The sequence below is a fragment of the Manacus candei genome, unplaced genomic scaffold (genome assembly GCF_025592945.1).
Source record: "Manacus candei isolate 608988 ecotype Guabito, Panama unplaced genomic scaffold, ASM2559294v1 h1tg000055l, whole genome shotgun sequence".
NCBI classification, from domain to species: Eukaryota; Metazoa; Chordata; class Aves; order Passeriformes; family Pipridae; genus Manacus; species Manacus candei.
Genome location: NW_026138103.1, coordinates 940,142 through 967,470, shown reverse-complemented (window position 1 = coordinate 967,470; position 27,329 = coordinate 940,142). Strand labels below are relative to the sequence as shown.

The 27,329-nt window shown below is 53.9% G+C and overlaps 1 protein-coding gene across 1 annotated transcript; it reads left to right on the top strand.

Annotated features, from left to right (window-relative positions):
• Window positions 1-732: 732 nt before the first annotated feature.
• LOC127477604 (uncharacterized) lies at window positions 733-27,315 on the top strand (the record flags this gene model as incomplete). Its single annotated transcript, XM_051802110.1, has 7 exons — window positions 733-765; window positions 1,243-1,451; window positions 21,414-21,900; window positions 23,604-23,738; window positions 24,263-24,477; window positions 25,733-25,857; window positions 27,218-27,315. Coding segments are annotated over exons 1-7 (1,302 nt in total), but the record flags the coding sequence as incomplete, so codon positions are not given.
• Window positions 27,316-27,329: the final 14 nt, after the last annotated feature.

Here is a 27,329-nt window from a genome sequence, read left to right as displayed (position 1 = left end):
CACATTTAGAGGGAGACAGACTCTGCCGTTGCTTTCCTAGACTTTGTCCCACCTCAATGGTGTTTTTCCACCCACAGCAGCATTGCTGGGAGATGTTGCAGTGGCACATCCCCCCTTCTCTGCCAGGGCAGCATCTTGGCCCTTCCCACCCCACCATGGATTTTCCATTCCTGTGGCAGGGACTTGTCCCCACCTGATATCCCAATGGGAAATGCAACTCCTGGGGGTGGCTTTCATGGTTCCACCACAGGCTGGCACAGATTCTGATCCAGCTTTGAGAAATTGTGTGGTCTACGTGTTCTGGATAAAGCTGTCCCACCTTTGCACGTTCTGACCCAAGAGAGTTTCGGTGGCCAGTTCGTGTATCAAAAGCACTCGGTACTAAAATGTACCAAGTTGCACCTGTGGACAAATCTGCACGAGCTCAATGCCCTGCGTACCCACACAGGCTTTTCTGTCTCGAATCCTGCTCATTGCGTGCCTGAGACTGGATTTATTTCAGCAGCTAAATGGTTCACTGGAGGACTAATTGGCTCTGAGAGCTCCAGTCCTTTGTGACAGATTATTAACCCTTCCCCCTTCATTATAAAACTATGAACTGTAGAGAAATCAAATAGCACAGGGCCCCTGCGCCGAGCCCGTCAGTGCTCCCGGCTCGGTGTTCAGCACAGAAAGTCCCTTTTATAGTTGGGAAGCGGAGGGAGAAAATTCTGGAAGCGCAAGAACGCGGGGATGAACTGGGAGCCCTTAGGAAAGGACTGGGAGGTACTGGGATAAACTGGGAGCCCCGAGGAAGGAACCGGGGCTCTCCCGCCATTTGCGTAGCGCTGAGGGCAGGGCGCTTACGCCATTTGCGTAGCCCAACGCAGTTTACGTAGCGCCCCTCCCTTGCCGTTACCGGCGCCCCCTTACGGCGTTTGCGTAGGGCTGTGGGCAGCGGCGTTAGGAGGGGACTGGGATGGACTGGGAGCCCTTAGGAGGGAACTGAGAGCCCTTAGGGAGGGACTGGGACAAAGTGGGAGCCCTTTGGAGAGGACTGGAATGAAGTGGGAAAGGTCCGCGAGCCCTCAGGAAGCCACCGTGGCCCTCCCGTCAGTTGCGTAGCGCTGAGGGCAGGGCCCTTGCGCCATTTGCGTATCTTTACGGAACTGACGGAATTCCCCTATTGCCATTACCGGCTCCCTCCTTACGCTGTTTGAGTAGGGCTGTGGGCATTGCCGGCCCCTTACGCAATTTGCGTAGCGCCGCTCCTGTGCCGCCCGCGGCGCCGCCTTACGCCGTTTGCGTATCCCTGCGCCGTTTGCGCAGCGCGGCGGGGGCGGGCCCGTGTCCCTGCTGCTGATGTTTATTTATCAGTGTCCAGGCGCTCGACCCCTCAGCCCCTCACACACCCACGGGCCCCACGGCAGCGCGGGGGAGGATCCCGGGGGTGTCCAAAAGCTCCTCCCAAAGTCAGTTTATGGCTTTGCAGAGGGCTCTCGGGAGTCACCGAGGGGCTGAATGTAAAGAGAGAAAAATTAAATCTTTAGGGGGAAAAAAAAAATATAACAATAGCATGTCTGTGTTCCCGAGGAGCCGTGGGTGTTTTTAGGCAGCTGCCTGCAGAGGCCATCGCCATTTCGTGAGGCGGCATTAATGCAGCGGGAGGAGACTTTTTGTGCTGTTCACAGAAATTCGGATTTTAAGGGTTTTCTCCTTGGTTTGAAGCTTCTTCATTCTTCCTTCGCTCTCTTTCAGAGCAAAGGTTTTAATTTTTAAACTTAAGAGGAAAAAAGTATTAACAACAAGTGAGGAAAACTAGGGGGAAAAGTTCTTCTGAAAGGATTACAATGTGCAAGCAGAATCAGTTCTCTCTCCAGGAGAGAAAAAAATATTAGAGGTGTAAATTGGCTCCAAAAATGCCCCCAAGGGCATAGGCAGGATAATCAGGATGACAGCGTGGCTGAGCAAGTGTGTTCTGCTCTATACCATTAATTTTGTGATGTTTAATACTTCAGCAGGTCCAGGACTTCCAGGACTGTCCTGGTGGCTGTGATCACAAATGATTCATCAGAGCCACTTGAACAAGAAAAGCCTTCCTAAACAAGGGCATTTCTGAGGCTCTTGCTGGATTTTTTGCCTTCCAGCTGACCATCTTTGACTTCAGGGAGGTTGGTCTCAGGCTCAGGAAGAAGCCGGACAGCCCTCAGGAGACAAAGCTGCCCAAGACTGTCCGGCCCCCAGGCACGAGTGAGAACTCCAGTTCCAAGGTAGCCTTTTCCTGCCCTTTTCCTTGCTGTTTGATGTGACACTTGAAGAGGCTGCGTGCCTTGCCTCCAGCTCATTGAAACCCCTCAGTGTCCGGGTCCTGTTGTCGTTGCAAACTGCTGCTGGTGGTGGAGTTCCTTCTGCTGGGGCAAAGGCAAAACGTTTTCTCCTAGTGAGATGCTGGAGTCCTGATCTGTGCTAAGCCAACACAAATAATTTCTGCTGAAGCTGGTGGGGTTTGCTGGAGTTTAGCTGCCATGGCGAAGGCACAATAGCGGGGGAAGGCTGGGGCAGGACACAAGGGCACGAGCTTGCCATTTTCCATTGTCCCACTGAAAGAGCCACCTCTTGCTTTGGTGTTGTCACTGGAAAATGCTGGGAGTCATAGGATTCCCTGCACAGTGGCAGTGCTGGCCTTTGAAGGCTGAGGGCCTGAGGGAATTCCTCCCAGTCTAACACAACTCCAGCACTGCTGGGAAAAGAGCTGAACCTTATCCTCATGCAGCACTCACCTTATTTGTCCTATCCCTATCTACTGTGGTACTTTCTTTTTGCCCTTAACCTTCTCTGGTGCTGTTCTCTTCTTACTGCTGTCTAAGCTCTAGAGTCCGGAGTTGTGTGGGCCTCAGTCTCCCTGCCTCAGAGTAAAGGTCACCCCAAAATTGTTTCCTATGGAGTCTGATGTAAATTCTTGAGTTTCACTTACTGCTTGAGTGCTGAGTGAGTGCCCAGAGCTCTGGGACCCCATTAGCACAGGGCTGTGCTGGAGGTAAGCGCTGCCTGGCATTTTGGAGAAGGAAAGCTGGAGAAACTCCTGCCAAAAGAGCTGCTCAGCTTGAGCCTGCTTAGTGTGGTCCAGCAGCTTTTGATCAGCTCAGAGCAGAGGTGGGTGAGCTACTGTTCCCCCAGTGGCAGCTGGGCAGACCTAGTCACCAAGAGCCTGTCCTTCACCAGGGATCAAGAGAGGAGAGGCATTCACGAACCTTCCTCCCAGCAGCTGAACCTCTCCCTGCTCTCTCTCACCTCTCCAGTTCTCATCCCCTGACCGGAACAAGACCTTGCTTGAGCCTGTCCCATCCGAGCTGGTGTTTCAGAACTATGTCCTTGGCAAGGTCTGTGAAACGGCCCTGCTTCTGAGGAATAGAGACAAGGTAAGTGCTGGGATGTGGCGCTTTAACACTGTGCTAGAAGAAGAGCAGAGTGGTGTAACCCCCATGGTTTACAGCAGAGCAAGTAGCAGCTGTGGCCCATCCAGATTCACCACCTTGGATTTGCAAGATGGTGGGAATTTTCCCGTGCTGAGGATTGTCCCCTGATTTTGGCCATGCCTTGGTGGTATCTGACATCCAGAGCAATGGGCTTTTGAGGGTTTCCACCTTCACTTGAACAAAGTGTGATTGTTTTGCAATTGCCCACGAAAGCTGAGAAGGAAGAAGTTGAAAAATGTCAGCAATTGTGTTGCCCTGTAAAGAGGAAAACTGAGACCTTTTGAATTTCAGTCAAGGAAACAGTTTCTCAAATGACTCTTGTGCCAAGAGCAAGCTGGTGGGAATAGACAGCAGGGAGTCCAAATCACCTGGTTTAGAGGTTGTGAGATGGGATTTGGTGCTCAGGGGTTGATACCCCTGTGCTAGCAAATGCCTGTTTGCTGTCCCTGTGCCTGTGTTCCCCTGAGGGCAGAAACTGGCAGCAGGGTGGCTGCAGGAATGCCCAGCAGTCTGGCTTGCCTGCACTGGCAGCTGCCTGGCCACAATCACCAGGCAGCAAGAGCCCCCAGGACAATGTGCTGGTTTGCCTTCAGGTAGCACATTCTCCCTCTGGAACAGGGCTGCGTGGCTGTGTGCAGGCAGAAGCAGGCAGATTCTCTGGGCTTGTTGAAATGAGGATGACTTGGTTCAGGTGTTCTATCTCCATACTGCTGGTGCCTGACCTTCCTTCCCAGCAGGCACTGCCCTACTGCCTCTGGCCGAGCTGCTTTGCCCAGGCAGAGGGATCCAAGTTCACCCTTGTGTAGCCTGTGCTTGAACCTCCAGAGCTAAAAGTCCTTTGGGAAAGTGGTCAAGGAAGGCTGTCACCAGGGCACACCCAGGTCTCCTCCTGTTTGCACAAGCGGCAAAATCACCATTTTGTGTCTTTCCTGCAGGTTACTCAGCTGGTGAAGGTCGCCATGGACAGCTCACCTTATTTCAAGTTGGTCGGCCCCGATGGTGTGTGCCATCAGATCCCACCGGGCTCATTTTGCACTATAAACATCCTTTTCACCCCTGAGGGGAGCAAGGTGAGTTGGGAGGAACGTTCTCTCTAAAGCCAGGGCGTTTGTTGCACACTGGTTATAGCCCAGCCCGTGCTGTGAGGTTGGCTCTGGGCTAGGGGCAGGCAGCCTGGAGCTGGTCACACCTTGGCACAGCGTGGTGCTGCCAGGCCCTGCAGCTGGGCCTAGAGGGCTGTGCTTTCCCTCCGTGCCTGTTCTTGAACGTTCACGGGGGGAAAGAGGCAGATGGAACAGCAGGGAAATGACAGGGAGGGGTGTTGAGGTTTAGCCACCTCAAGGCTCACTGGAAGGGGTTTAATTATGGAAAATACCAGAGGAACAAAAAGATGATCCAGAGAGCTTTATTCTTTCCCAATGGAATGGAGCAAAAATGATGCTTTTTCACATGCTCTGTTCTCCAGCCTTTATTAGTATGAATTAATGGTCATTTTGGGGGTGGGAGAGGTCAATTCATGCCCACAAAGGGTCATAGAAAACAGCCCTTTTTCTTCTGCCATGAGGATGGCACTCAATGCCCTCAATGCTGTGCCAGTCTCTTTTCCTGCAGGATCATTTCCACCAGCTTGTCTGCATCAGCAAAAGAGAAAAGCTCACTGTGCCAATCCGGGCCATTGGTGCCTGCCCAGTCTTGGATATCCCTGACCAGCTGGACTTCTCGTCGTGTCCAGTCAACCACAGCACCCAGAAGACTCTGCTGGTTCAGAAGTAGTTTTATTGCCTTGAAGGGAAACTCTGTGATGCTATCATAAGCGTGAATGGTGTGGAATTAAAGGCTCACAAGCTCATCCTCTCTTGTTGCAGTACCTACTTCAGGACAGTAATGGAAACACAAGGATTTATTTACAAACCCCCAGCCCCTCCCCAGTGTGTCTGTGCCAGGGGCAGGAAAGGCCTTGGCTCTGGGGAGGCTCTGCACTAACCAAACCACCTCTGTGTTCTCAAGCCTGTGCTCAGCACAAACCCAACCACAGCCCCACACCAGCCCCTGCAAAGGAAATTAACTCCACCCCGGCCCAAAGCAGCACATTCTGGCCCTTATTCCACACCAGTCCCATCATGGCCAGGCCCCAAACGACTCAATACAACTTCACCCCCCACCACCCCCTTCCCATTCTTTGCTAGAACACACAGGTCTCCTTCCCTTAGTCTGTGCACCACCCCTGCAAAATGTCCATCAAATGGCCCCAAAATGTCTGTTCAATTCCTCCAGTCCAGTCCTTTGGGCTCCCCCTGTTCTGGTGGTCCCTCGGGGCAGGAGAGGGGCTGTGTGGGGGGAGTTCCTGGGCACCAAAGGCAGCTCAAGTCGGTCACTGCTGCCCTGCAACTGCTGCTTGGGAGGCTCCTCCTGCACTGCTTGCTATTTCTGAAAGGGATTTTTGCCTGAATCTGGGTGGTTTCAATTTTTCTGGGCTGATTCTTGCTGTTTTGGAGGTTTTTATGATGCCCGATGAGTTCTAGAGATGGACTTGGGCAGGAGGAACCCCCAAGCCAACGTGCTCAGCCCTTGTTTTCCCCCCATCAGGATTTGTCCTTCCCAAAGCTTGGGCGGATGGAGGAGGAGGCTGCGAGGAAGAGGAAGATGCCTTGGGCCCCCCAGGCAGGTGAGGAGGAAGTCAGTGGCCCTTGGGCGGGTGTTGTGCTGGCTCTGTCAGCCGAGCATGGCCCCGGCTGCAGGACAACCCCGCTGCCGCCGCCGTCCTGCCGGGGCCGGAGTTGGGGGGATGTCCTTGGCCTTCCCTGTGGGCCAGAGGCAAATCCCCTGCCTGTCCTTCTTGCTTCCTGCCCCAGGCCCCGAGCTGAGGACGGAGAGCCCGGAGGACAAATCCCCCCGGCAGAGCCTGGTGGGAGAGGCCGTTTTGAAGGGCTCCCCGGCGCAGGAAGGCAGCGGGGAGGAAAAGGGCCGGAGATCCTCCCACAGGAGGGGCTCCAAAGCCAGCCCATGGTGCTCTGAGGAGGAAAGAGCCAGCCTGTGCCGGGAAGGCGGCCTGAGCTTGAGGGTGAGCTCTGAGCTGGTGGAGCCTGAGCAGCCTCCCAGCAGGGAGAAGCCCTTCAGGTGCTTGGAGTGTGAGAAGAGCTTCAGGAAGAGCTCCAGCCTCCTCACTCACCAGCACATCCACTCTGAGGAACGGCCCTACAGGTGTGGGGAGTGTGGGAAGAGCTTTGCCCAGAGTGGACACTTGTCCAAACACCAACGGACCCACCCGTAAGAGAGCCAGCGAGTGGGTTCAGCACTGGATGTTTGCAGGAACACCAGAGTGTTCCACACGCGTCAGCGAGGGCCACTGCCTCTGACTGCAACGTGGGGGATAGCTCAGCACCCACCAGACAGTCATCCTCCAACACAGAGAGAGAGATGAGTGAAGGGAACTGGAGCATCGCCAACGAGCTCCGCCTGGAAGGAAAACTCTGTGATGCAATCATAAGCGTGGATGGGGTAGAATTCAAGGCTCACAAGCTCATCCTCTGTTGTTGCAGTGCCTACTTCAGGTCCTCCAACATGGAGAGGGAGATGAGCGACACGTCTAGAGAAATTCCAAGAGGGCAGGGCTGGGCGGGTGCAGGGGAAGGGAAGGGAGGGAAAGCGAAGGGAAGGGGCGTCCTGGGCAGGGAAGGGGCGTCCCGGACCCCCCTTCTCCGCCTTCCCCCCGCCAGGCCCTTCTGCTGCTGCAGCCCCAGCGCCATGGCCATGGCCCTGGGCAGCCACTGCCTCGTCCTCCTCCTCCTCCTCCTCCTGGACATCCTGGGGGCCCCGGCGCTGGGAAGACGTGGTGATAGACAGATACTATACCCCCAAAATCTGCCTGCGGGAGGCACAGATGGGGGATTTCATTTGCTAGCACTACAATGGGACCTTTAAAGATGGTAAAAAGTTTGACTCCAGGTATCGCCCGCGGCTCTGTGCCGCCTGCATGCGGGGGGCAGCTGTGGTGGGACCCTGCATGTCTCCTCCAGCCCCCACCCGCATCCCGGGGTGGGCGGGCAGCTGCGGGGACCCCGCATGCGTCCCCCAGCCCCGGGACAGGGGCAGCCAGGCCAGGGCAGGCAGCTGCCCGCTCCAGACAGTGCCCAGATCCCCCCCAAGAAAGGCTTTTGATGGGTGCTGGGGTGAGCACATGGACCCGGGGAGCCCTGTACACGTGTCAGCCTGGGGGGGCCTCAAGCAAAGCCTCAACCCAGGCTGCAGCCCCTTCCCCCAGCCCCTGCCCGGCTGCCCTGCCGTGTCCCCCAGCTCCCCTCAGCCCCTCGGGGAGCCTGGCATGCCCTCAGCTCTACAGTGCCGTGCGGGAGCCTGTCCCGGGCACAGGCAGGATTTGGCCCTAAGTGGGACGTTCTGCACTCAGGAACATGTATCTGCTTGTGCTGCACAGGCAGGAAAACACTTAAAGCACTTTGAGACGTGGCAGTGGAGAAACCTGCCATTACCCCAGAGGCTTTGCTCCACTCAGTGTCCCTTGGCCCCGCATCCCTCCTGCTCTGCCCACACTGGCTGGGACCCGAGCCTGGGGCAGCCCCTGGTTTGCAGCACCGTGAGCAGGGGGAGAACCGGGGACACAGAAACAAGGGGATGAAGGATTTCGATTTACCTGAGATGTCTCCACTTACTTCTTAGAGTTTTTCGAGATCTAAAAATAAAAAGAAATCTGCAGTTTAAAAATGAGGCCGGGACGTTGTCTTTCCTCCTTGCTGCACAAAGCTCCAATGTGCCATATGCAAAATGGTTTGGAAGCAGCAGGAAGCCTGGGAGCTGCCGGCCTCCAGCCCAGCTCTGTGGGTGAGACCTGGGGAGGCAGCTGATGGGTTCTGGAGGTGCAGGGTCAGGCTGGAGCCCTGAGCAGTGCTGCAGGGGGCAGCTGCCCCCCAACAGTGCAGGATTGAGCCCATCAGGATGCGTGTTTTTGAGCTGTGGATTCTGCCTGCAGCACAGAGGCTCATGGGCTGTGGTGGGCTACCTGCACCTCGGGGAGGGGGCAGCCCTGTGCCCCCACTCTGCCCCCCCCAGCAGCTTTGGGAGCTGCATCCTTTTTTGCACCTCTGACAGGCCTGTCCCTTCGCCCCAGCTATGACCCAGGGGCCACAGTGGCCGGCGTGGTGGGTGTCGGGCGTGGACAGGGGGCTGCAGGGCATGTGAGTGAACGAACAGCATCACCTGGGCCCCACCTGGGCTACGGCAGCATCGGCGTGGGTAAGGGGCCACGGCACGGAGGGATGGAGGGGGCAACCCCCCAGGGGCTGCTGTCAGCAGGGACAGGGCTCCAGTGCCCACCTGGCAGCTCCACGGCCAGGGCAAGTGGTGCTGAAGCAGGGCTTCCCTGCAGCTTGGCCAACGAAGGGAAACTCTGTGATGCGGTCGGTCGTAAGATGCAGTCATAAGAGTGGATGGAGTGGAATTCAAGGCTCACTGGCTCATCCTCTCAAGAGGGGAATTAGGGACACCAAGAGGGCCTTGGGGACACCAGGGGGGTTTCAGGATTCACCTGCTCGTGGTGCAGCCCCTCCTCTCCCCCCCAGGCCCAATTAACCCCCCCCCCAAATGTCCCCTAACCCCCATTTTCCCTTTAATCCCCTCCCCACACAGATCCCTTTGACCCCCCAATGCCCCCAAGACCAGAGAAGGCGGCCAGAGTTTGAGGGGGAGCTCTGAGCTGGTGGTCTCTGATCATCCTCCCAGCAAGGAGAAGCCCCTCAGGTGCTTGGAGTGTGGCAAGAGCTTCAGGAAGAGCACCCACCTGCTCCAACACCAGCACATCCACACTGGGGAATGGCCCTACCCATGTGGGGAATGTGAAAAGAGCTTCAGCCAGAGCTCCCACCTCCGCAAACACCAGCTCATCCATACCGGGGAACGTCCCTACCAGTGTGGAGTATGTGGGAGAAGGTTTCACACCAGCTCCAATCTCCTCCTGCATGAGCGGATTCACAGGGATGAGAGACCCTTCCACTGCACCGACTGCAGAAAGGGCTTCAAGCAGAACTCCCACCTCGTCACCCACCCACATCCACACCGGGGAGATGCCCTACAAGTGTGGGGAGTGTGGGAAGAGCTTCACCCAGAGCTCTAACTTGACGAGACACCAAGAGACCCACCAGTAAGTGAAGCCCTACCAGTGCCCCACCTGCAGGAAGAGCTTTGGCCGCTCCTTCCACCCCACATGAATCCCCTGATGGTTCCATCCATCTCCAAATTCTCTGATTCTTGCCTTCGAGGTGCCACATTCCCAGACATTCCCCCTCTCCAGGTTCTCCACTTTGTTGTCCTTGGGATCCCAGATGTCCCCACTGTCCAGGCTTCCCCTTCTCCACGCGGCCCTCTCCAGGCTCTCAGGGCTCTTGCAGCTCCCCCCTCTCTCCAGCCTCTCCTCAACCTGTGCTGCGAGTTCCTGAGTTCCAGGCTGTGCTTTGAGAACTGCATTGGCATCTGGAGACTCCCCAGCCCCTCATGCTCAGTTTGGGGGTCCCACCCTTCCCTTTCCCCACTCTTCTGACCTCTCCCACCCATTTCTCATCACCCCCCAAACCTCAGTGCCCCTCCCCGTCCACTTTTGGGGGGTCCCACTCCCCTCCCACTCAGTTTGGGGTCCCACCACCCCTTTATCCCCTCTGACCCCCCTATTCCCACCGATCTCCCCCTTCCCACTCCCCGCTCACCCGAGAGCTCCTCGCCCGCAGCCGGGGGGGCTCCCAGCACCACCAGTGCCCAGAGAAGTCCCCCAGAAAAGGGGTTGGGGGGGGTCCTGGGTGGGCTCTGAGTGTGTTTGGGGGTCCTTGAGGGGTTGTGGGGAGGTTTTTGGGAAGTTCCCAGCACCTTTTGGGGTGAGCTGGGTGCTTTATTGAGGGGCAGGTGCCCTCCCAAAGCCCCCCCAGAACGGGCTGACATTGGGGAAACACCGGGGGGGTCCCGATTCCTGATCCATCCTGGGCCGGTTCTGCCCCCCCCAAACTCAACTCCACCTCACAGAGACCCTCCAAGACCCACCCCCACTGCCCCCAATAACCAGGACAGGGGAGAACTGGGCAGCTTTACTGGGATCACTGGGAGCAGCCAGGTGGAGGCAGAGTGACAGCAGGGGAGGGGGGGACACACGACCCCCCAAAATCCTCACAGGGATGGGGGGGGTCCAGGCTGGGCCCGAGGCTCTGGGGAGGGGCTGTGGCCGCTGCCGGCTCAGGAGCTCTGTGGGGAGAGAAAAGGGGGTGACACCGGGGTGGGGGGACAGGGGGGACACCGGGATACACCGAGACCCAGACTGGATCCAGCGGGATCATATGTACTGGGATAATACTGGGATCAGACTAGGATCATACTGGCAGCAAGTGGTTCTACGCTTGGGGCAACTGGGAGCTACTGAGATCCCACTGGGAGCAATTGGGAGCAACTGGGACCATGCTGGGCACAACTGGGATCCTATTGGGAGCAACTGGGCTCACAGTGAAGGCGGCTGGGGTCATACTGGGAGTGACTGGGAGCGTCCTGAGGGCAGCTGGGACCATGTTGGCGCAACACTCCCCCCAAGTCAGCCCCATGTGCAGTTGGCCTTAAATCAAGGGGCCGTTCTGATTCTTTGTAATGTCACGGAATCCAGTGGCACCGTGACACTGCAGGGCCTCATGAACCAAAGGAATGCAGGGACACTGGGGAATCTCATGGAACCAAGGGGCCATAGTGACACTGAAGAGTCTCAGGGCACCCCCTGTGCCTGCCCAGAACTCCATGGAATCAAGCAGAGCCGCTGCCTCCCCCCCGCCGCCGCAGGGACCGGTGTCGCCGGCTCTGCCCCGCTTGGACACCTCTGGAGTCAGCGTGTTCTTGGGCAGCACCACTGATCTCAGACCAGAGATTTGCCCAGATTTGGCTTTGCCCCCTCTTTCCTTGGTTTGTTTTTTGTTCTTTGTTCATTCAGGGGGAAAAGGGGGAAGGGAGGCACGTGTTGATCCCTGTTTTGATCTGTTTACAAAAGGGAGTTGGGGCAGGGGGGCAGAGAGGAAGCAATTTCTCTCTCTGCTGTTCTTTGAACTGTTCTGTTGGGATTGCTGGTTTTGCTGCTCTATTTCTCATCAGTGAACTGCCACGGCCCGCGGGGGAAAGGAAAATGGGACCGGGCACTGCAAATCAGGGTCTTGACACAGCTGAGGTCTCGTGAAGCAATGCCAACTTTATTAGGACAAGCAGGGACTTACAGAGGGTTGGAACAGGGGCTGGACTCAGGACAGGGGAGGAGTAAAGGATTGACAGCTCAGGGACTCTTGGGATAGGGCAACAGGGTAGAGATGGGCGGAGTCTGGGTGTCACCAGGAGAATGGGCCAATAGGAGCTACCTCTGCACTGCACCAAACAGCAGCCAATAGCAGGCAGAGGAGCGGGAAAACAGGGCAGAACAACAGGTTTTGGCGGGAAAACTGTGAGGGAAGAAGGAGACAATATGGAGGATATGATTTTTAAAACAACAAGCTGGGGTACATACAACACTAGGACAGTACAACAATAAACTGGGGAAAACTGGGGAAAAACTGTCAGTCCAATGGTAGTCACATCCGGTAAATAAACGTCTTTTCCAGTGTATTAGTGTCCATTCCGGTGTAGATTAGTCATCTCAGGGGTTATAGATCTGTCTCCAAGCCTGGTATTTCTGCCAGTCGTTTTCTTCTTCCCCAACAGTAAACTGTTATTTTTTTCACTTATACCCCTTTGTATTTTGTCTCCTTGTACTGGTGGGGAATAAAAGGGGAGTGAGTTAATTTGATTGGAGTTCCCACCTCAATAAATGTCTTTAAACCAGGACACATTGCTCAAGGGCTCTCTGAAATTTGGCATCATTCACAAAGGACTTGAAAACACATTTTGTCCCATTGTACAGAGAGATAATAAAGATGTTCTCTAGTGGTGTTCAAGAGATGGTCACTGAGGGATTTCACCAGAAAGTTGCTGCCAAGAGGACTTTGTACCATGGATTTTATTTGACACTCTTCATTCAACCAACTTCCCACCCACCACATCTTCCACTTCTTCAGTCCAGCTCTCGCCAGTCTGGCCATAAGGAGACCACAGGAGACCATGTCAAGGGCCTTGATAAAGTCTGGGCACAAAACATCCCCTTCTATTCCCTCTTACAGGGGTTCTGCAATCCCTGCCTTGTCCTTCCCATGCCTGGCAATGGCTGCAGGAGGACTTGCCCTATCCCCTTCCCTGCTGAGCCTGTGCAGTGTGGAACTCTGCCAACCCTCCTTGCTGCCCTGTTTGCAGACTGCTTCCATGTCTGCCTTTGCCAAGGCTGCAGGAAGCTCTGGGATGGCTCTGGCCTTTCCAAGGGTTTGGGAGAGGTCTCCCAGTGACACTGCCCAGCCTTCTCAATAGCCCGGACACCAAAACCTTTTCCATAGCCCACACTTGCAGAGGAGTGCCCAGGACACAACACAGGTTATCCTGCTGGTTCTGGAAAATGAGAATTGATTTCTTCCTCGAGGCCAACCCCTCCAACTGGATTTGAGTGCAGCTGAAAGGTTCCCTCAGCATTTTGCCCGGTGCCTCCCTGCCCTGAAGGTTTGTGGCCATCAGGCTGGAGCTGAGGGGGTTGGGCAGGTGCCTGAGGAGGGGGTAGAACAAGGGCTGTGTCCAACTGTGCCAGGAGGGCTGTGCTGGGCAAGGATGAGGAGGCTGCAGAAAACAGTGGCACTGGGGAGGGGAGAGGAGCAGCTGGAGAGACCTTGTGCCTGCCCACGCTGGGCAGGAGCTGCCCCAGGATGGCAGCTCTGAAGCACTCACAGGATGTCCCTGGGAACAGGAGGGGAAGACTGGATCTGAAAATGGAACCTGGAAAGCAGAGAGCAGCAGTGTCATGGTGACACTGCAGGAGAGTTGCAACCCTGGAGCAAGGTCCCAGAAGAAGTGACCCAGTCCATGCAGTGGCCTCAGAAGATCCCACAGCATCCTGGAGATGCTGGAAGGGAGCCCAGCTCTGCTTCACAAGTTCCCAGGGCCTGTCCCTGCCTGTGCTCCAAGGGCTTCCACCCCCCAGGACTGTGCTCAGAGAGCACTCAGGCCTTACAGCGAGAAAGGGGCTCAGGAGGACAGTGTGGAAGTGGCAAGAGAGCAGCTCTAGAAAGTCCAAGCACTGCTGCTCCCTGGCAGTGCTGCTGGGCTGGGATTATTGTCCCCTTCCCGTTTGCAAATACACCCTGTCCTGCAGTGTGCTGTCCTTTGGGAACAGCTAAGAAGAAGGTTCTTGGACAAAGAAGGCACTGCAGGGTCCTTTACTTTGTTTAAATAGTCAGAGAGCACAATTCACCATTTATACATCTCTGGGTCCAATTCAATGGGTAGACACTAAATTAGAAGGCAGATGCAAAATAATATTTCATTACACAGAAAACTATTGCAAGAAGAACCAGATGACCTCCATGAGTGCCCTGAGCAGGAAGGCTGGGCAATGAAGGAGTCCCCTTCTGAATGTTATGCCCCAGAAAACAGGCACTTTATTGCTCCTGAAAAGCATCCAGTCATCATTTTTCTCAGGTGTTCTTGAGCTCCTGATTCCTGAGGCTGTAGATGAGGGGGTTCAGTGCTGGAGGAATCACTGAGTAGAGAACTGATAGTGCCAGATCCAGGGATGAGGAGGAAGTTGAGGGGGGCTTCAGGTAGGCAAATGTGCCAGTGCTGATAACAACAGAGACCACGGCCAGGTGAGGGAGGCAGGTGGAAAAGGCTTTGTGCCGTCCCTGCTGAGAGGGGATCCTCAGCACAGCCCTGAAGATCTGCACAGAGGAGAAACAATGAAAACAAAACAACCAAATGATAAAGAGATGGAAAACAAGAGATGCCCAATTTCCCTGATGTAGGAACGTGAGCAGGAGAGCTTGAGGATGTGTGGGATTTCACAGCAGAACTGGCCCAGGGCATTGCCCTGGCACTGGGGCAGGGAAAATGTATTGGCTGTGTGCAGCAGAGAATAGAGAAAGCCAGTGGCCCAGGCAGCTGCTGCCATGTGGGCACAAGCTCTGCTGCCCAGGAGGGTCCCGTAGTGCAGGGGTTTGCAGATGGGAACATAGCGGTCGTAGCACATGATGGTGAGGAGGGAAAACTCTGCTGACATGAAAAAGGCAAAGAGAAACAGCTGTGCAGCAGGAAATGGTTGTGGTGCAGGAAATGGTTGTGGTGTTCTGGAGGGAATTGTGCATGGCTTTGGGGACAGTGGTGCAGGTGCAGCCCAGGTCTGTGAGGGAGAGGTGGAGCAGGAAGAAGCCCATGGGGTGTGCAGGTGGTGGTCGCAGCTACTGCGCTGAGGATGAGGCCCTTGGCCAGGAGGGCAGCCAGGGAGATGCCCAGGAAGAGCCAGAAGTGCAGGAGCTGCAGCTCCCGCCTGTCTGCCAATGCCAGGAGGAGGAACTGGGTGAGGGAGCTGCTCTTGGGCATTTGCTGCTTCCCAGCACAGGGACACTGCTCAGAAACATGAAATGACAGGGAGAAGTTAAGACAGCCCCCTCTCAGCAAAGCCAGTGCAGTTTTCAGGGAAATCCCCTCCAAGTCAAGGCATTTCTTTTCTCTGCTTTGTGCTCCCTGAGGGTGCTGTGAGGAGCAGGAGATCTGCCCATGGTGCTGCCAAGGACTCAGTTTTGCTCTGCTGCAGTGCAGACATGGAGCTGGTTTGGGACAGCTCTCATGATCCCAGGGGATGTCACATGGAACCCAACTTTGATGGAAAAATTCAATTCCTGTACAGTTGTCTTGGAGCAATTTGAGCTGCAGAAGAGAGGCACAGTGTGTCCTTGAAATATTTTTGACTGAGATTTTTGTTTACAGTCATAACACTGGGGGGTGTTTTTTAGGGGCAAATTTTTCTGGTGACAAATCTGAAGAGTGTTGAGACAGGACAGGCAGAAGGGCTGAGCTCTCTGTTGCTTATTGCAGAGCCAGGAGAGCTGCAGGGCCTCTCAGCCTGTTTCCCATCTGCCCTGCACTTTCCCTCTTGCTGCCTTGAAGAGGACTTCACACACAGATTCATCTTTAAAACCCCACCAAGATCTGTGCTGAGAGCAGGGCAGAGCTGCTGGAAAGGGCAGCCCTGGGAAGTGTCTCCTGTGCCAGCCCAGAGGTGCAGCTGTGCTGGACAGAGCAGGACAGGAGCCCTCCTGCAGAGAAGCCAAGGGCTGGGACAGGAGAGTGCCCACCCCCAAGGGAAGGCTCAGCACTGCCCAGGGTGCTGTGCTCATTTCTGATGCTGCCTGAAATACTCATCTCTGAGAGTAAAAGAGTTTGAATTTCAGTGCAGCCTCCTGACCTGAGAGAACAATGTCTGTGCTACAATGCCTAAGCAGGAAACACGCCTCAGGACTAATTCCTTTCCTGTAGCCCTTGTCTTTTGTGAGCTTTGCAAAACATTCTCCATTCAATAAGGTGTAGTGGTGTGGAGCTGTGAGCAGGTCTGACCCTGCAACAGCGAGACGCAGAAAAGATCCTCCCTCAGCTGCCAGGTTTGCTCCTTGCCCACAGCCCTTGTGCCCCAGCCCTGGCAGCAGCTCCCCGGGCCGGCTGAGAGCTGCCCCTGGCAGGCAGCAGAGTCCCTGCCCAGCACAGCGCCCTGGGCTGCAGGACCCTGCTCTGCCCCACAGCCCTGGGCACCCCTGACTGCACCCCCGGCTTCACAGCTCTTCCAAAGGGCCCCAAAACAGCCCCTGCTCACCCATCCCATCAGCTGGGGCTGGGCCAGCTTTAGGAGATGCCTCCAGGAGCTGCCCCTGCACTGCCCTGCAGCCACAGACTCACTGTGTGCACCCTGCCGAGGTTCCTCCTGCAGGGAGCTCTCAGCCCTCCTGCCAGTGCTGAGCCCCTTGAAGCTCTGTCTGTGCCCTGCTGGTGTCCCTGAGCTGGCCTGGCAGTGCCCTCAGCCCTGCTGGGCTGTGCAGAGGAGCTGCTCACCAGCAGAGCTGTCTCTTTGAAGCTCTTCTTGCTTGCCAGGAGCTCCCTGTGTGCCAGGAGCCCGGCCCAGCTCAGCAGCACAGCAACAGCCCCAGGCATTTCATGACCCTCGGGGGGTTTGATGTTGTTTACATGAGACTCAGTCCCTGAGAGGAAGTTCAAACAATTTCTCAAGAAGTCAAAATGAGAATGAAACACTGAGGTTTCTTGCAGTGCTAATGAGTCTCACTGAGGGACACAACTGAGAACGTGTCCCCAGGTTCCAGTTAGAGCAGAAAACTGCAGACAGTGATGACAAGGATGGACAGGCAAGGGAAAGGTGGCTCTAATGCTGAAGAAACGTTGAGTTGTTTACTTTATCCAGAGGACCAAGCCCTGACCCCCAGCCCCCGGGAAGGGACATCCTGTCCCTGCCTCAGTCCTCAGGGCTCTTCCTGGGGCACTGGCATGTGGGATGTGCAATGCCAAGGGCAGGCCCATGGGGTGGCACCTGCCAGGCTGCTGAGCAGGGACAAGGAGGCCATGAGGCCCCAGGGCTGCAAGGGGCACTCCCCTCCTCCTGGCATCAGGGGCCCAGACAGCAGCCATGGCCAAAGGCCTGCAGAAGGTGGCTCTGTCAGGACCTTTCAGCTTCTCCCCATCCCTGTCTCCTCTCCAGCCCAGGCTGTCCTACGGTGTCCATGCCCTGCCCCTTTCCCTGCAGGCTGTCCTCATCCCCCCGGCTGCCCCACCTGGCTGGCACCTTCCTGCACTGACATCTCTGCGTCCTCCCTGGCTCTTCCTGCACACACAAAGCCTTGGGCTCATCCACACTCCTCCTGGGGGATGTGTTGCAGCGTTTCCCATGGAGTGAAATTCCTTTTTCCTCAAGTCCACTCGGGACCTCCCCAGCTACACTTGGCACTAATTCTTTCTTTCTCATGCTCTTTTCTGCTCTGACAAAAGGATCCACCGTCTCTAAATCCTCCCTTCAAGCCCTCTCAGGTCTGTCCTGTACTGTCCTCAGTCTCCACACCATCGAGGCCACAGCTCCTTAGCCCCTCTCTAGTGGTCATGTGCTTGAGACCTTTCCAGCCCATCTCGGGAGATCTCTGGGCACTCACAGATGTTTTTGCAGATGAAAACGTCGAGCTCATAGTGTGAGGAAATCACAGCTACCAGGGCAGCCATCCTAAATTCCCATTGCTACAGTCAGTTACCATGGCAAACATCATACATTCCCTTTCTAAGGTCAGTTACCACAGCAACCATCATAATTCACACTGGTACATTCGGTTACCATGGAAACCATTATTCAGTTGCGTTGCTCCTTTCAGTTACCATGGCAACCAGCATACATTCCCATTCCCAAGGTCAGTTACCATGGCAACCATTACACATTTTCATGATTTTCATTGCTACGGTCAGTTCCCTTGGCAACCATCATTCATTCTTATTGCTACACTACGTTACCATGGCAACCATCACACATTCTCGTTGCTACGGTCAGTTACCATGGCAACCATCACACATTCCCATTCCTATGCTCAGTTACCATGGGAAAAAGCATACATTCCCGTTGCTATCGTCGGTTACCATGGCAACCATCAGCCATTGCCATTGCTGTGGTCGGTTACCATGACAACCATTACACATTCGCATTGTTGTGGTCGTTACCATGGTAACTACCAGACATTGGCATCACTATGGTCAGTTACCATGGCAACCAGAATACATTCTCATTGCCACGGTCAATTACCATGGCAACAAGCATACATTTCCATTGCTACGGTCAGTTACCATGGTAACCACCATACTTCCCACTGGTACAGCCGGTTACCATGGCAACCACCATACATTTCCATTGCTATTGTCGGTTACCATGGAAACCATAATACATTCTTATTGCTATGATTGGTTACCATGGCAACCATCATACATTCCTGTTGCTACGGTCAGTCACCATGGCAAACATCATACAGTTGTGTTGCAACGGTCGGTTACCATGGCAACAAGCATACTTCCCACTGGTACAGTCGGTTACTATGGCAACCACCTTACATTCCGGTTTCTACGGTCAGTTACTACGGCAACCAGCATAGATTCAAATTGCTACGGTTAGCTACCATGGCAACCATCCCACTGCTATGGTCGGTTACCATGGCAATCATCTACCTCCCACTGGTGCAGTCGGTTACCATGGCAAGCACCATACATTGCCGTTTCTACAGTCAGTTACCATGACAACCATCATACATTCCCATTGCTATGGTCTGTTACTATGGCAACAGTCATACAGTCACGGTGCTACAGCCACTTACCATGGCAACCATCATACATTCCCGTTTCAATGGTCAGTTACCATGGCAACCATCGTACAGTCCCGTTTCAATGGTCAGTTACCATGGCAACCATCATACCACTCACTGGTACAGCTGTTTACCATGGCAACCATCATACATTCCCGTTTCTACAGTCAGTTACCATGGCAACCATCGTACAGTCCCATTGCTGTGGTCAGTTACCATGGCAACCATCGTACATTCCCATCACTACAGTCAGTTACTATGGGAACCTCTTGGTTCCCCTTGGACAGAAGCAGATGCAGATGAGCCTCCCTGTTGTCCACCAGCCTGGCAGCTGTGCTCTAAAGGCCTGTGGCCCAAGGGCTGTCTTCACCAAGACCCTGCACAAACCTCTGGGACTCTTTCCATCCTCTCGTGCTGCCTTTCCAGTGAATTCCAGGGTTATCAAAGCCAACTGGAATGGGCTCTTTGTCTCACTCCACAATGTCACCCAAACCACTCTCTCCTCTCACCCTCACCCACAAAAGTTCACCCAGTTTGTTCATCCCCTAGAGCAGCTCCACAGGTCCCAGAAGCTCCTTCCTGCTGAGGACACCTCTCTCCTGCTCTTTCTCTCCTGGGTCTCCTTGGCCTTCTCTCCCAGCCCATCACAGCACCAAAACCTGGGAACTGTCTCAGCAGGCCTGGGCTGTTATTGCATGCAAGTGGAATGAAGAAAGACTTGGGGCTGCAGCTCCTCCTGCCTGTGCCCCACACGCAGGGCATTGGGGCCTGTCTGGCTGCAGCCCCTCAGCGGGGGCACCGGGGTAAGAACAGACTTGCAGTGGGGAAAGCTGCTCTGAAAGCCCCGAGAGCTGAGTCGACTTCAGGTTCATTTTTGGTTCCAATTTTCATTCTGTTCAGTGTGTGTATATATATGTATACACAAGAAGATAGTCCTTTATTAATTTTTTGAGCAGAACACTTTTCATTCGTGCAGCAAAAGTCCTGTCTCTGAATGTTCATTATCAGCACCTGATGTGCTGCCTGGAGCACAATATCCTAATAACTGGAGTTTAAGAAAAAAAAAAAGGCCATTTATTAAAGTTACAGTGTTTCATTTCTGTGCATGTTCTGATTCAGAATTATTCAAGCATTTGACTGCTCCTACGCATTGAAACTTACGTCTCCCATGCATTTTTGCACCCCAAAGTGTTCTCTGGTTTCCTTTGTCTCCCACACTACGTCAGAGTATTCAAATGCACTGTGCAGTACCAGTAGCATGTGGCACATTACAAGAAAATTTGAGACAGTTTCTCAGTTAAATGCATTTTATTTTGACCTATTTCCTTCCACTTGAGTCTCCCATTTGGTCTCTTCATAGCCAATATTCTGTTTTATGGAAAGGTTTTAAAGTTTTCCTGAAGGAGATGAGTAAAAGGTAAAGTACCCAAGAACCTAAATTTATATTATTCCTTTTGCCATTATTATTAAAAATAGGAAAGAAGAAGAAGTGTTGGGGAAAATACAAGGAATGCTGATGCAATTATACCTACATGTGCAAAGCTACGTGCTTGCTTTTACTCTTGAAATTTAGACCTCTGCTTTCCTTCTACAGACTGGGACAGTTCGTTTCAGTTGCATTTTGCAACTACTGACATACATGTTCATTCCTAAATTCACTTCATATGCTTCCAAATCCTTAGGACAACATTCAGTTTAGGCACACCAAGAAAAACCTGGAGTGATTCCACCAACCTAAATGTAATTACTCAGTGCTGAATTAAAGGCACAGGTGAGTAACTTAAGACCCATGTGTTTGGAGTAACAAGGAGAGATCAAAATCTCAGCTTTTGTCATTAAATTCAATGTTTCTAGACCTTAATCCAAGACATATTTGTAGAGAGAGGTGATAGCTTCTTTTTAGAGGCATTATTATTATTAAACAGTGTTTTCTTGGACTGCTCACGTTTTCTCCCAGCTCACCCTCTAACACTAATCTGTGACTAAATATTAAAAAAAAAAAGTGAGCTGTGAATGGTTTTAAGCTGAGGCAAGATTGTCACTGTTAATGGCTTGGTCAGAGAGAGAGAGTATTTGTTTCAGCATGTAAATCTCTTTCCTGCAACATAAAGCTGCTGATTCTGGAGTTTAGGAGGCCAGCATGTCCAGAGCTGCTCTAGTCCCTGGGCTGATGAGCTCTCCCAGCTGGGTAAAGCTCTGTCAGGAGCCAGTTTGTAGTGAATTGACTGCAGGCAGAAAATAGAAAAGCTCATAGGAAACATGAGCCTGACTCAGGAGCTATTTCTGTTCAGGTGACATTCTAATCCAAGCGTGGGGTGAATCACTACAGCAAAAATTGATTGGACCCCATATCTAACGAGTATTGACAAATATGAAGAAGTTTGTTCTGAGTTAGTAATATAAGGGGTCTTTTATATAGATGGTGCATTACAACGGAGGGATTCAGGGCTTTGTCAGACTGTCTATAAAAATTAAAAAAATACACGTTTGTAAGATTTCAGAAGAAAAGGTACAGTTTCTCTTCCCTGCATGTGGCAATTTGCTGAATAATGCATCATTTTGTCAACTCTTCTATAGCAATGGAGAAATGCCCTACAGTGCTCCCTGCACACAGGAGACAAGAATGCAGATCGTTATGGAAACAGGCTTGAAAGTTGCTTGAAATAAAAATCTCCGTTCTCTACTTGTGGCTTTGAAGGCCTGGGCTGTTTTTCTTTTCCTTCTGGAGTAGCTGCGATTCATCCTGTTCGATGGAGGGAATTCATCCCGTTTCCGAGGCCAACGGGAGGAGCGAGCGGGCGGCCATGTTGTGCGGGGGGCGGGGAGGGAGGAGCCGAGATGGCGGCGGCTCCCTCACACGCCCGGCACAAGATGGCCGGGGAGCAGCGGCAGCTCCCGCACGGCTCCCGGGCGCGCTGCCCGCCGCTCGCTCGGGGGACACCCGGCCGGCGCCCCGGGTGCAGCGCTCGAGGGCCGAGTCGGGCCCGGCACTCTGGGGGCGAGCGGGGCTGCCGAGAGGGGCTGGGACGGGCGGGCAGCAATGGCGCCGGGGCTGCGAGCGCTGCCCGCGCCGCTCCCTCGCCGGGCGGGCGCGGGGCCGCCCTTGGCCGCGGGAAGGGCGAGCATCGGAGCAGCGCCCCGTCCTCGGGGCCCCCGGTGCCGGCCAGCGGGCTGCTGTTCGCCAGGTAAGTGCCGCACTCCTCCTTGTCCTTTGTCCTTGGGAGGGAAACCAAAATGTCCTCGGAGCCGGGAGGGGAAGGGGGCGCTGCCTCTGCCGGCCCCCCCTCCCAGCCCTCGCCGCTCGCTGAGGGGACCCGCGGGAACTCTCGGGGACCCCCGGCCATGTCCTGCCCGTGGGGGGTGAGGGGGAGCGGCGGGACCGGGGGAGCCCCGGTGCCCCTCGGCGGCTGCGGCGCTGCCGTCCCGGCCCTGCAGCACCCGCGGGGGCCGCACGGCCCGGCCCCGATGCAGCACCGAGGGGGCAGCGGCGGGTTTTGGGTCCCCGGTGCGGCCCCGGGCACAGGGGGGGCACTACGGGAAGCAAAGGTAGTTACTTAACTATGAGGTACAGGATAAGGAAACGGAGGAGTTTGTGTGTTACGTGGAAAGCTTTTAAAAACGTTTCTTGGGTGTCAGGTTTGGTTTTAGTGTTCAGTTGATGCGTTTTTCAGAGACTTGACATCCAGAGCAATGGGCTCTTGAGGGTTTCCACCTTCACTTGAACAAAGTGTGATTGTTTTGCAATTGCCCACGAAAGCTGAGAAGGAAGAAGTTGAAAAATGTCAGCAATTGTGTTGCCCTGTAAAGAGGAAAACTGAGACCTTTTGAATTTCAGTCAAGGAAACCATTTCTCAAATGACTCTTGTGCCAAGAGCAAGCTGGTGGGAATAGACAGCAGGGAGTCCAAATCACCTGGTTTAGAGGTTGTGAGATGGGATTTGGTGCTCAGGGGTTGATACCCCTGTGCTAGCAAATGCCTGTTTGCTGTCCCTGTGCCTGTGTTCCCCTGAGGGCAGAAACTGGCAGCAGGGTGGCTGCAGGAATGCCCAGCAGTCTGGCTTGCCTGCACTGGCAGCTGCCTGGCCACAGTCACCAGGCAGCAAGAGCCCCTGGAGAGCTGAGTCTGGCTTTTAATAATGAAACCACACTGTCAGTTGGTGCTGCTCATGTTTCTCCAGGCAGAAAATAACCTTTCAAGCCCAGAGTTGACAGGCCCAGCCTGCAGGGCCGTCTGGCTTTCCCTCACTCTGGCAAGCTGACTGCTCCCATCTTCTGCACCAGCCTTTCCTGGCAGTGTCTTGTGCTTCCCCCTTGCTTCTTTACAGCCCATTTCAATTCTCTTTGCCATCTCATTGTGTCGGGGCTTGTCTCTTTGTCTCGCTGTGTTCCTCCTTTTCTCTTCAGTTTCCCAGGAAGGCCAAGGGTCTGGTCTCTGCTGGTGTGCCCATAGGACTGTCTCCCCACAGCTGGACTTCCCCACTCCACCTCAGTCTGTTAGAAGGGCATTTCTTCCTTCCCCCATAACAATGTGCTGGTTTGCCTTCAGGTAGCACATTCTCCCTCTGGAACAGGGCTGCGTGGCTGTGTGCAGGCAGAAGCAGGCAGATTCTCTGGGCTTGTTGAAATGAGGGTGACTTGGTTCAGGTGTTCTATCTCCATACTGCTGGTGCCTGACCTTCCTTCCCAGCAGGCACTGCCCTACTGCCTCTGGCCGAGCTGCTTTGCCCAGGCAGAGGGATCCAAGTTCACCCTTGTGTAGCCTGTGCTTGTACCTCCAGAGCTAAAAGTCCTTTGGGAAAGTGGTCAAGGAAGGCTGTCACCAGGGCACACCCAGGTCTCCTCCTGTTTGCACAAGTGGCAAAATCACCATTTTGTGTCTTTCCTGCAGGTTACTCGGCTGGTGAAGGTCACCATGGACAGCTCACCTTATTTCAAGTTGGTCGGCCCCAATGGTGTGTGCCATCAGATCCCACCGGGCTCATTTTGCACTATAAACATCCTTTTCATCCCTGAGGGGAGCAAGGTGAGTTGGGAGGAACGTTCTCTCTAAAGCCAGGGCGTTTGTTGCACACTGGTTATAGCCCAGCCCGTGCTGTGAGGTCGGCTCTGGGCTGGGGGCAGGCAACGTGGAGCTGGTCACACCTTGGCACAGCGTGGTGCTGCCAGGCCCTGCAGCTGGGCCTAGAGGGCTGTGCTTTCCCTCCGTGCCTGTTCTTGAACGTTCACGGGGGAAGAGGCAGATGGAACAGCAGGGAACTGACAGGGAGGGGTGTTGAGGTTTAGCCATCTCTAGGTTCAGTGGAAGGGATTTAAATATGGAAAATACCAGAGGAACAAAAAGATGATCCAGAGAGCTTTATTCTTTCCCATTGGAATGGAGCAAAACTGATGCTTTTTCACATGCTCTGTTCTCCAGCCTTTATTAGTATGAATTAGTGGTCATTTTGGGGGTGGAAGAGGAAAATTCATGCCCACAAAGGGTCATAGAAAACAGCCCTTTTTCTTCTGCCATGAGGATGGCACTCAATGCCCTCAATGCTGTCCCAGTTACTTTTCCTGCAGGATCATTTCCACCAGCTTGTCTGCAGCAGTGAAAGGGAAAAGGTCTCTGTGCCAATCCGAGCCATTGGTGCCCGCCCAGTCTTGGACTTCCCTGCCCAGCTGGACTTCTCGCCGTGTCCAGTCAACCACAGCACCCAGAAGACTCTGCTGGTTCACAACACCGGGAACCTGGAAGACTGTTACAGCCTCAGCACTGAGAGGTAAAGCAGCTCATCTGTCTTAGTGCAAAACACCTTTGGGTGATGGCAGAGTTGGGAAAGAGTATCCCAAAGGAACCAGAGCATCCGAGCTGCTGCACTGCAGCCACAGCTGGAAAGGGGCAGGACGTGTGGGGTCTGCTGTTGCTTCTAGTGTTTTAAGCAGGATGCAAGCCCTGAGCTTTGTCTCTCCCAGATTTCCTGGGGACTGCTGGAACACGTTAGTGGTTGGTCTGCACCCTCCTGAGCACCACCACCTTCTGAAATGGCTGCCTCCCACTGTCAGCCAATAAACCCACTGGGCAGAAGCACCTCTCACCTGAGCTATCCCAAAGCACTAAAGCACTGATTTTTGTGTCTTTCAGGCAAGAGCTGTTTACCTGGTGACAAAGCCAAATTGCTCCTGTTAAATCCAAGCTGCACCAACACATTTGCCTAATGATTTCCCTTGTTTCTCTGGTGGACCAGGCAAACAGTTACCAGCCTGGATGACACTCCAGAATCCCAGACTGCATGGCTGGGGAATACACAGAAACCTCCTGTTCAGCTCCCTTGATGTGCTGCTCTTAATGGCACTTCATTTAGCTGGGATTGAATCCTTCAGGCTGTAAACAGGACCCTCCTTTTGGGTACTGTGTCCAGGTCACTGTATTGCTCCAATTTGCAGTTGCACTCCTTCAGAGTTTTCATTGTTCCTTTTCTTCCAGCAGCTTTCATTGAAATGTGATAAGAGGTGCCCTTTCTTAGGCTAAACCAGGATGTTTACAAGGGGAAAAACAACCCCAAACAACCACACTGCAAATTAAACTCATTATTCTCTGGTCTTCAAGGAAGACTTTATTCTCCCTCTTGATTCCTAGGCTGTAATCTCACAGGACAGGGAGTGCCCTGCCATTTGAGGTTTATAGGGAACCAGAAAAGAGACATTCCCCAGGCAGTCAGTGTCATGCAAATAGCTCTTAACCCTCTCTGTGCTCTTCCCAAACCATTCTCTGCTGGGATTGCTGGCAGTCAGACCCTTGAGCCTCCATGCAGAGTATGGGGGAGATGAGTTCATTTCATCCAACAGGATTTTCTGAGGGCTGCATCTCCTCCAAAGAGAGTCAGTAGCTGTTTCTGATGCTGTGTGTTCTGTCTGTCTTCTGCTGACTGTGGTTGCTTTGCTCCTCGCTTGCACAAGTCAGCTGAAGTGAACTAGACTGCAAGTATCGTCCCCAAACCTCCCCCAAGAGTCCTGATCTCTCTCTTGGTCTTGCAGCCCTTTCACTGCCAGCCCAGCCACGGGAACCCTCGATGTTGGTGAAGCCAAGCAAGTGACAGTGGAATATCACCCGCTGGAGACCGGGCACCATTGCACATCCCTGGCAGTGCACTGCGACAGAGGTGAGTGCTGGGCACTGCACGGGGCACTCACCCCGCGTCCTTCCCAACAGCAGAGCCCTTTCTAAGCAGAATAACGTTAGACTTGCTCTGCAAACTACTTGTAGAACTGTTCCTTTCAAAGCCTCCGTGTGTTTCAGTGCTCAGAAGTGAGCAGAGAAGGGGCCAAGGCTGAGTCTGCCCCTGTCCTGGATGTGCTGTGTTGCTGTGTGCTGGTCCATCCCTGGGGGGACCCTGGTGCCAGCATGGTGTCCTCCATCCTGCACCCCCACCCCAGTCCTCTACCAGCACTCCCCACTGTCCCAGCCACCTGAATTCCCCCTCCAGCAGCACCGCCCCGTCCCAGCTTCACCGCAACGAAAAGTGCAAACTAGTTAGTGTTTAGGGGGTTGATAAAGTGGATAAAGCCCTCAAACAGGGATGAGATTTTTGGAATCCTGTTTTGCTGGGAGTTGCTGAGTGGAGGAAGGAGGAACCTTGATTCTCCACTGCAGTGTGGATGTGCAGGGCTGAAGTTGTGTTCCTGGACAGTGCTGTCTGTGACGTGTGAGCTTTCCATCCAACTCTCTCCAATGCCATGTGTCTCTTGCTCACCTCTGTCCCCTAAGCTGCTTCTCTGTTGTCTTGCCACAGACCCCTTTTCTATGTTGTCCTTTACACATACATGTCATTTCTGTCTAAGAACATTTTCAGGCCCTCGGGTTCCTGTTGGATGACAAACCGTGACAAATTGTCCCTTATTCCCATTTCCCAGGCCATTCATGCTCTCCCAACCTCTCCCACCTGTCTCCCATTTGATTTCTGGGTTGAGGAACCCCATTCAGTCTTCGTGTAAAAGCTGCTCTGTACTTTTAGTCTGTCTCTCTGCCCTTCTTTCTTTCATTTCAAATGCTTCAGCTTGGTGTTTGAGATCAGAATGATATCAAATATTTCTAGACTGATGTGGCCATGGGTTTGGACAGGGAGCGGGATTGGGAGAGGCAGGAGCCCCGTGGGGTGCCTTCAGGAGCCCCTGGGCTGTGACTGAGTGGGGCTCCTTAGAGTCACCCGAATGAATTTGATGCAGAATTGCCTGGGATCTGAGTGGGTCACCTGAGCACACCTGACAAATCTCACTGTAAATACTGTCACCTGGGGACAAATCTCTACAAACCCACCCAGAAATCAGGTGCTTAAGGTGGTGTCCAGGACATCCTCACACTGTACCCACGGAGCTGTTGGGATTTGATAAATGTACTGATCCATGGAATTACTTATCCAGCTAAAAGCTGGACACTTTCTTCTGTTACCTGTGGTTTGCTCTGCTCCTTGTAATTCCATCAGCAAGGGAGCTGAGCAAAGACTCCTCTTTACTTTTTTCCAGGTGAAGATACCCACACCAGACTTCTTGGAAAAGCTAAGGACTTCAACATCGGGCTGGACAAGTACTCTCTGGAACTTGTCAAGCCACAGAACCACGACCATCCACAACAGAA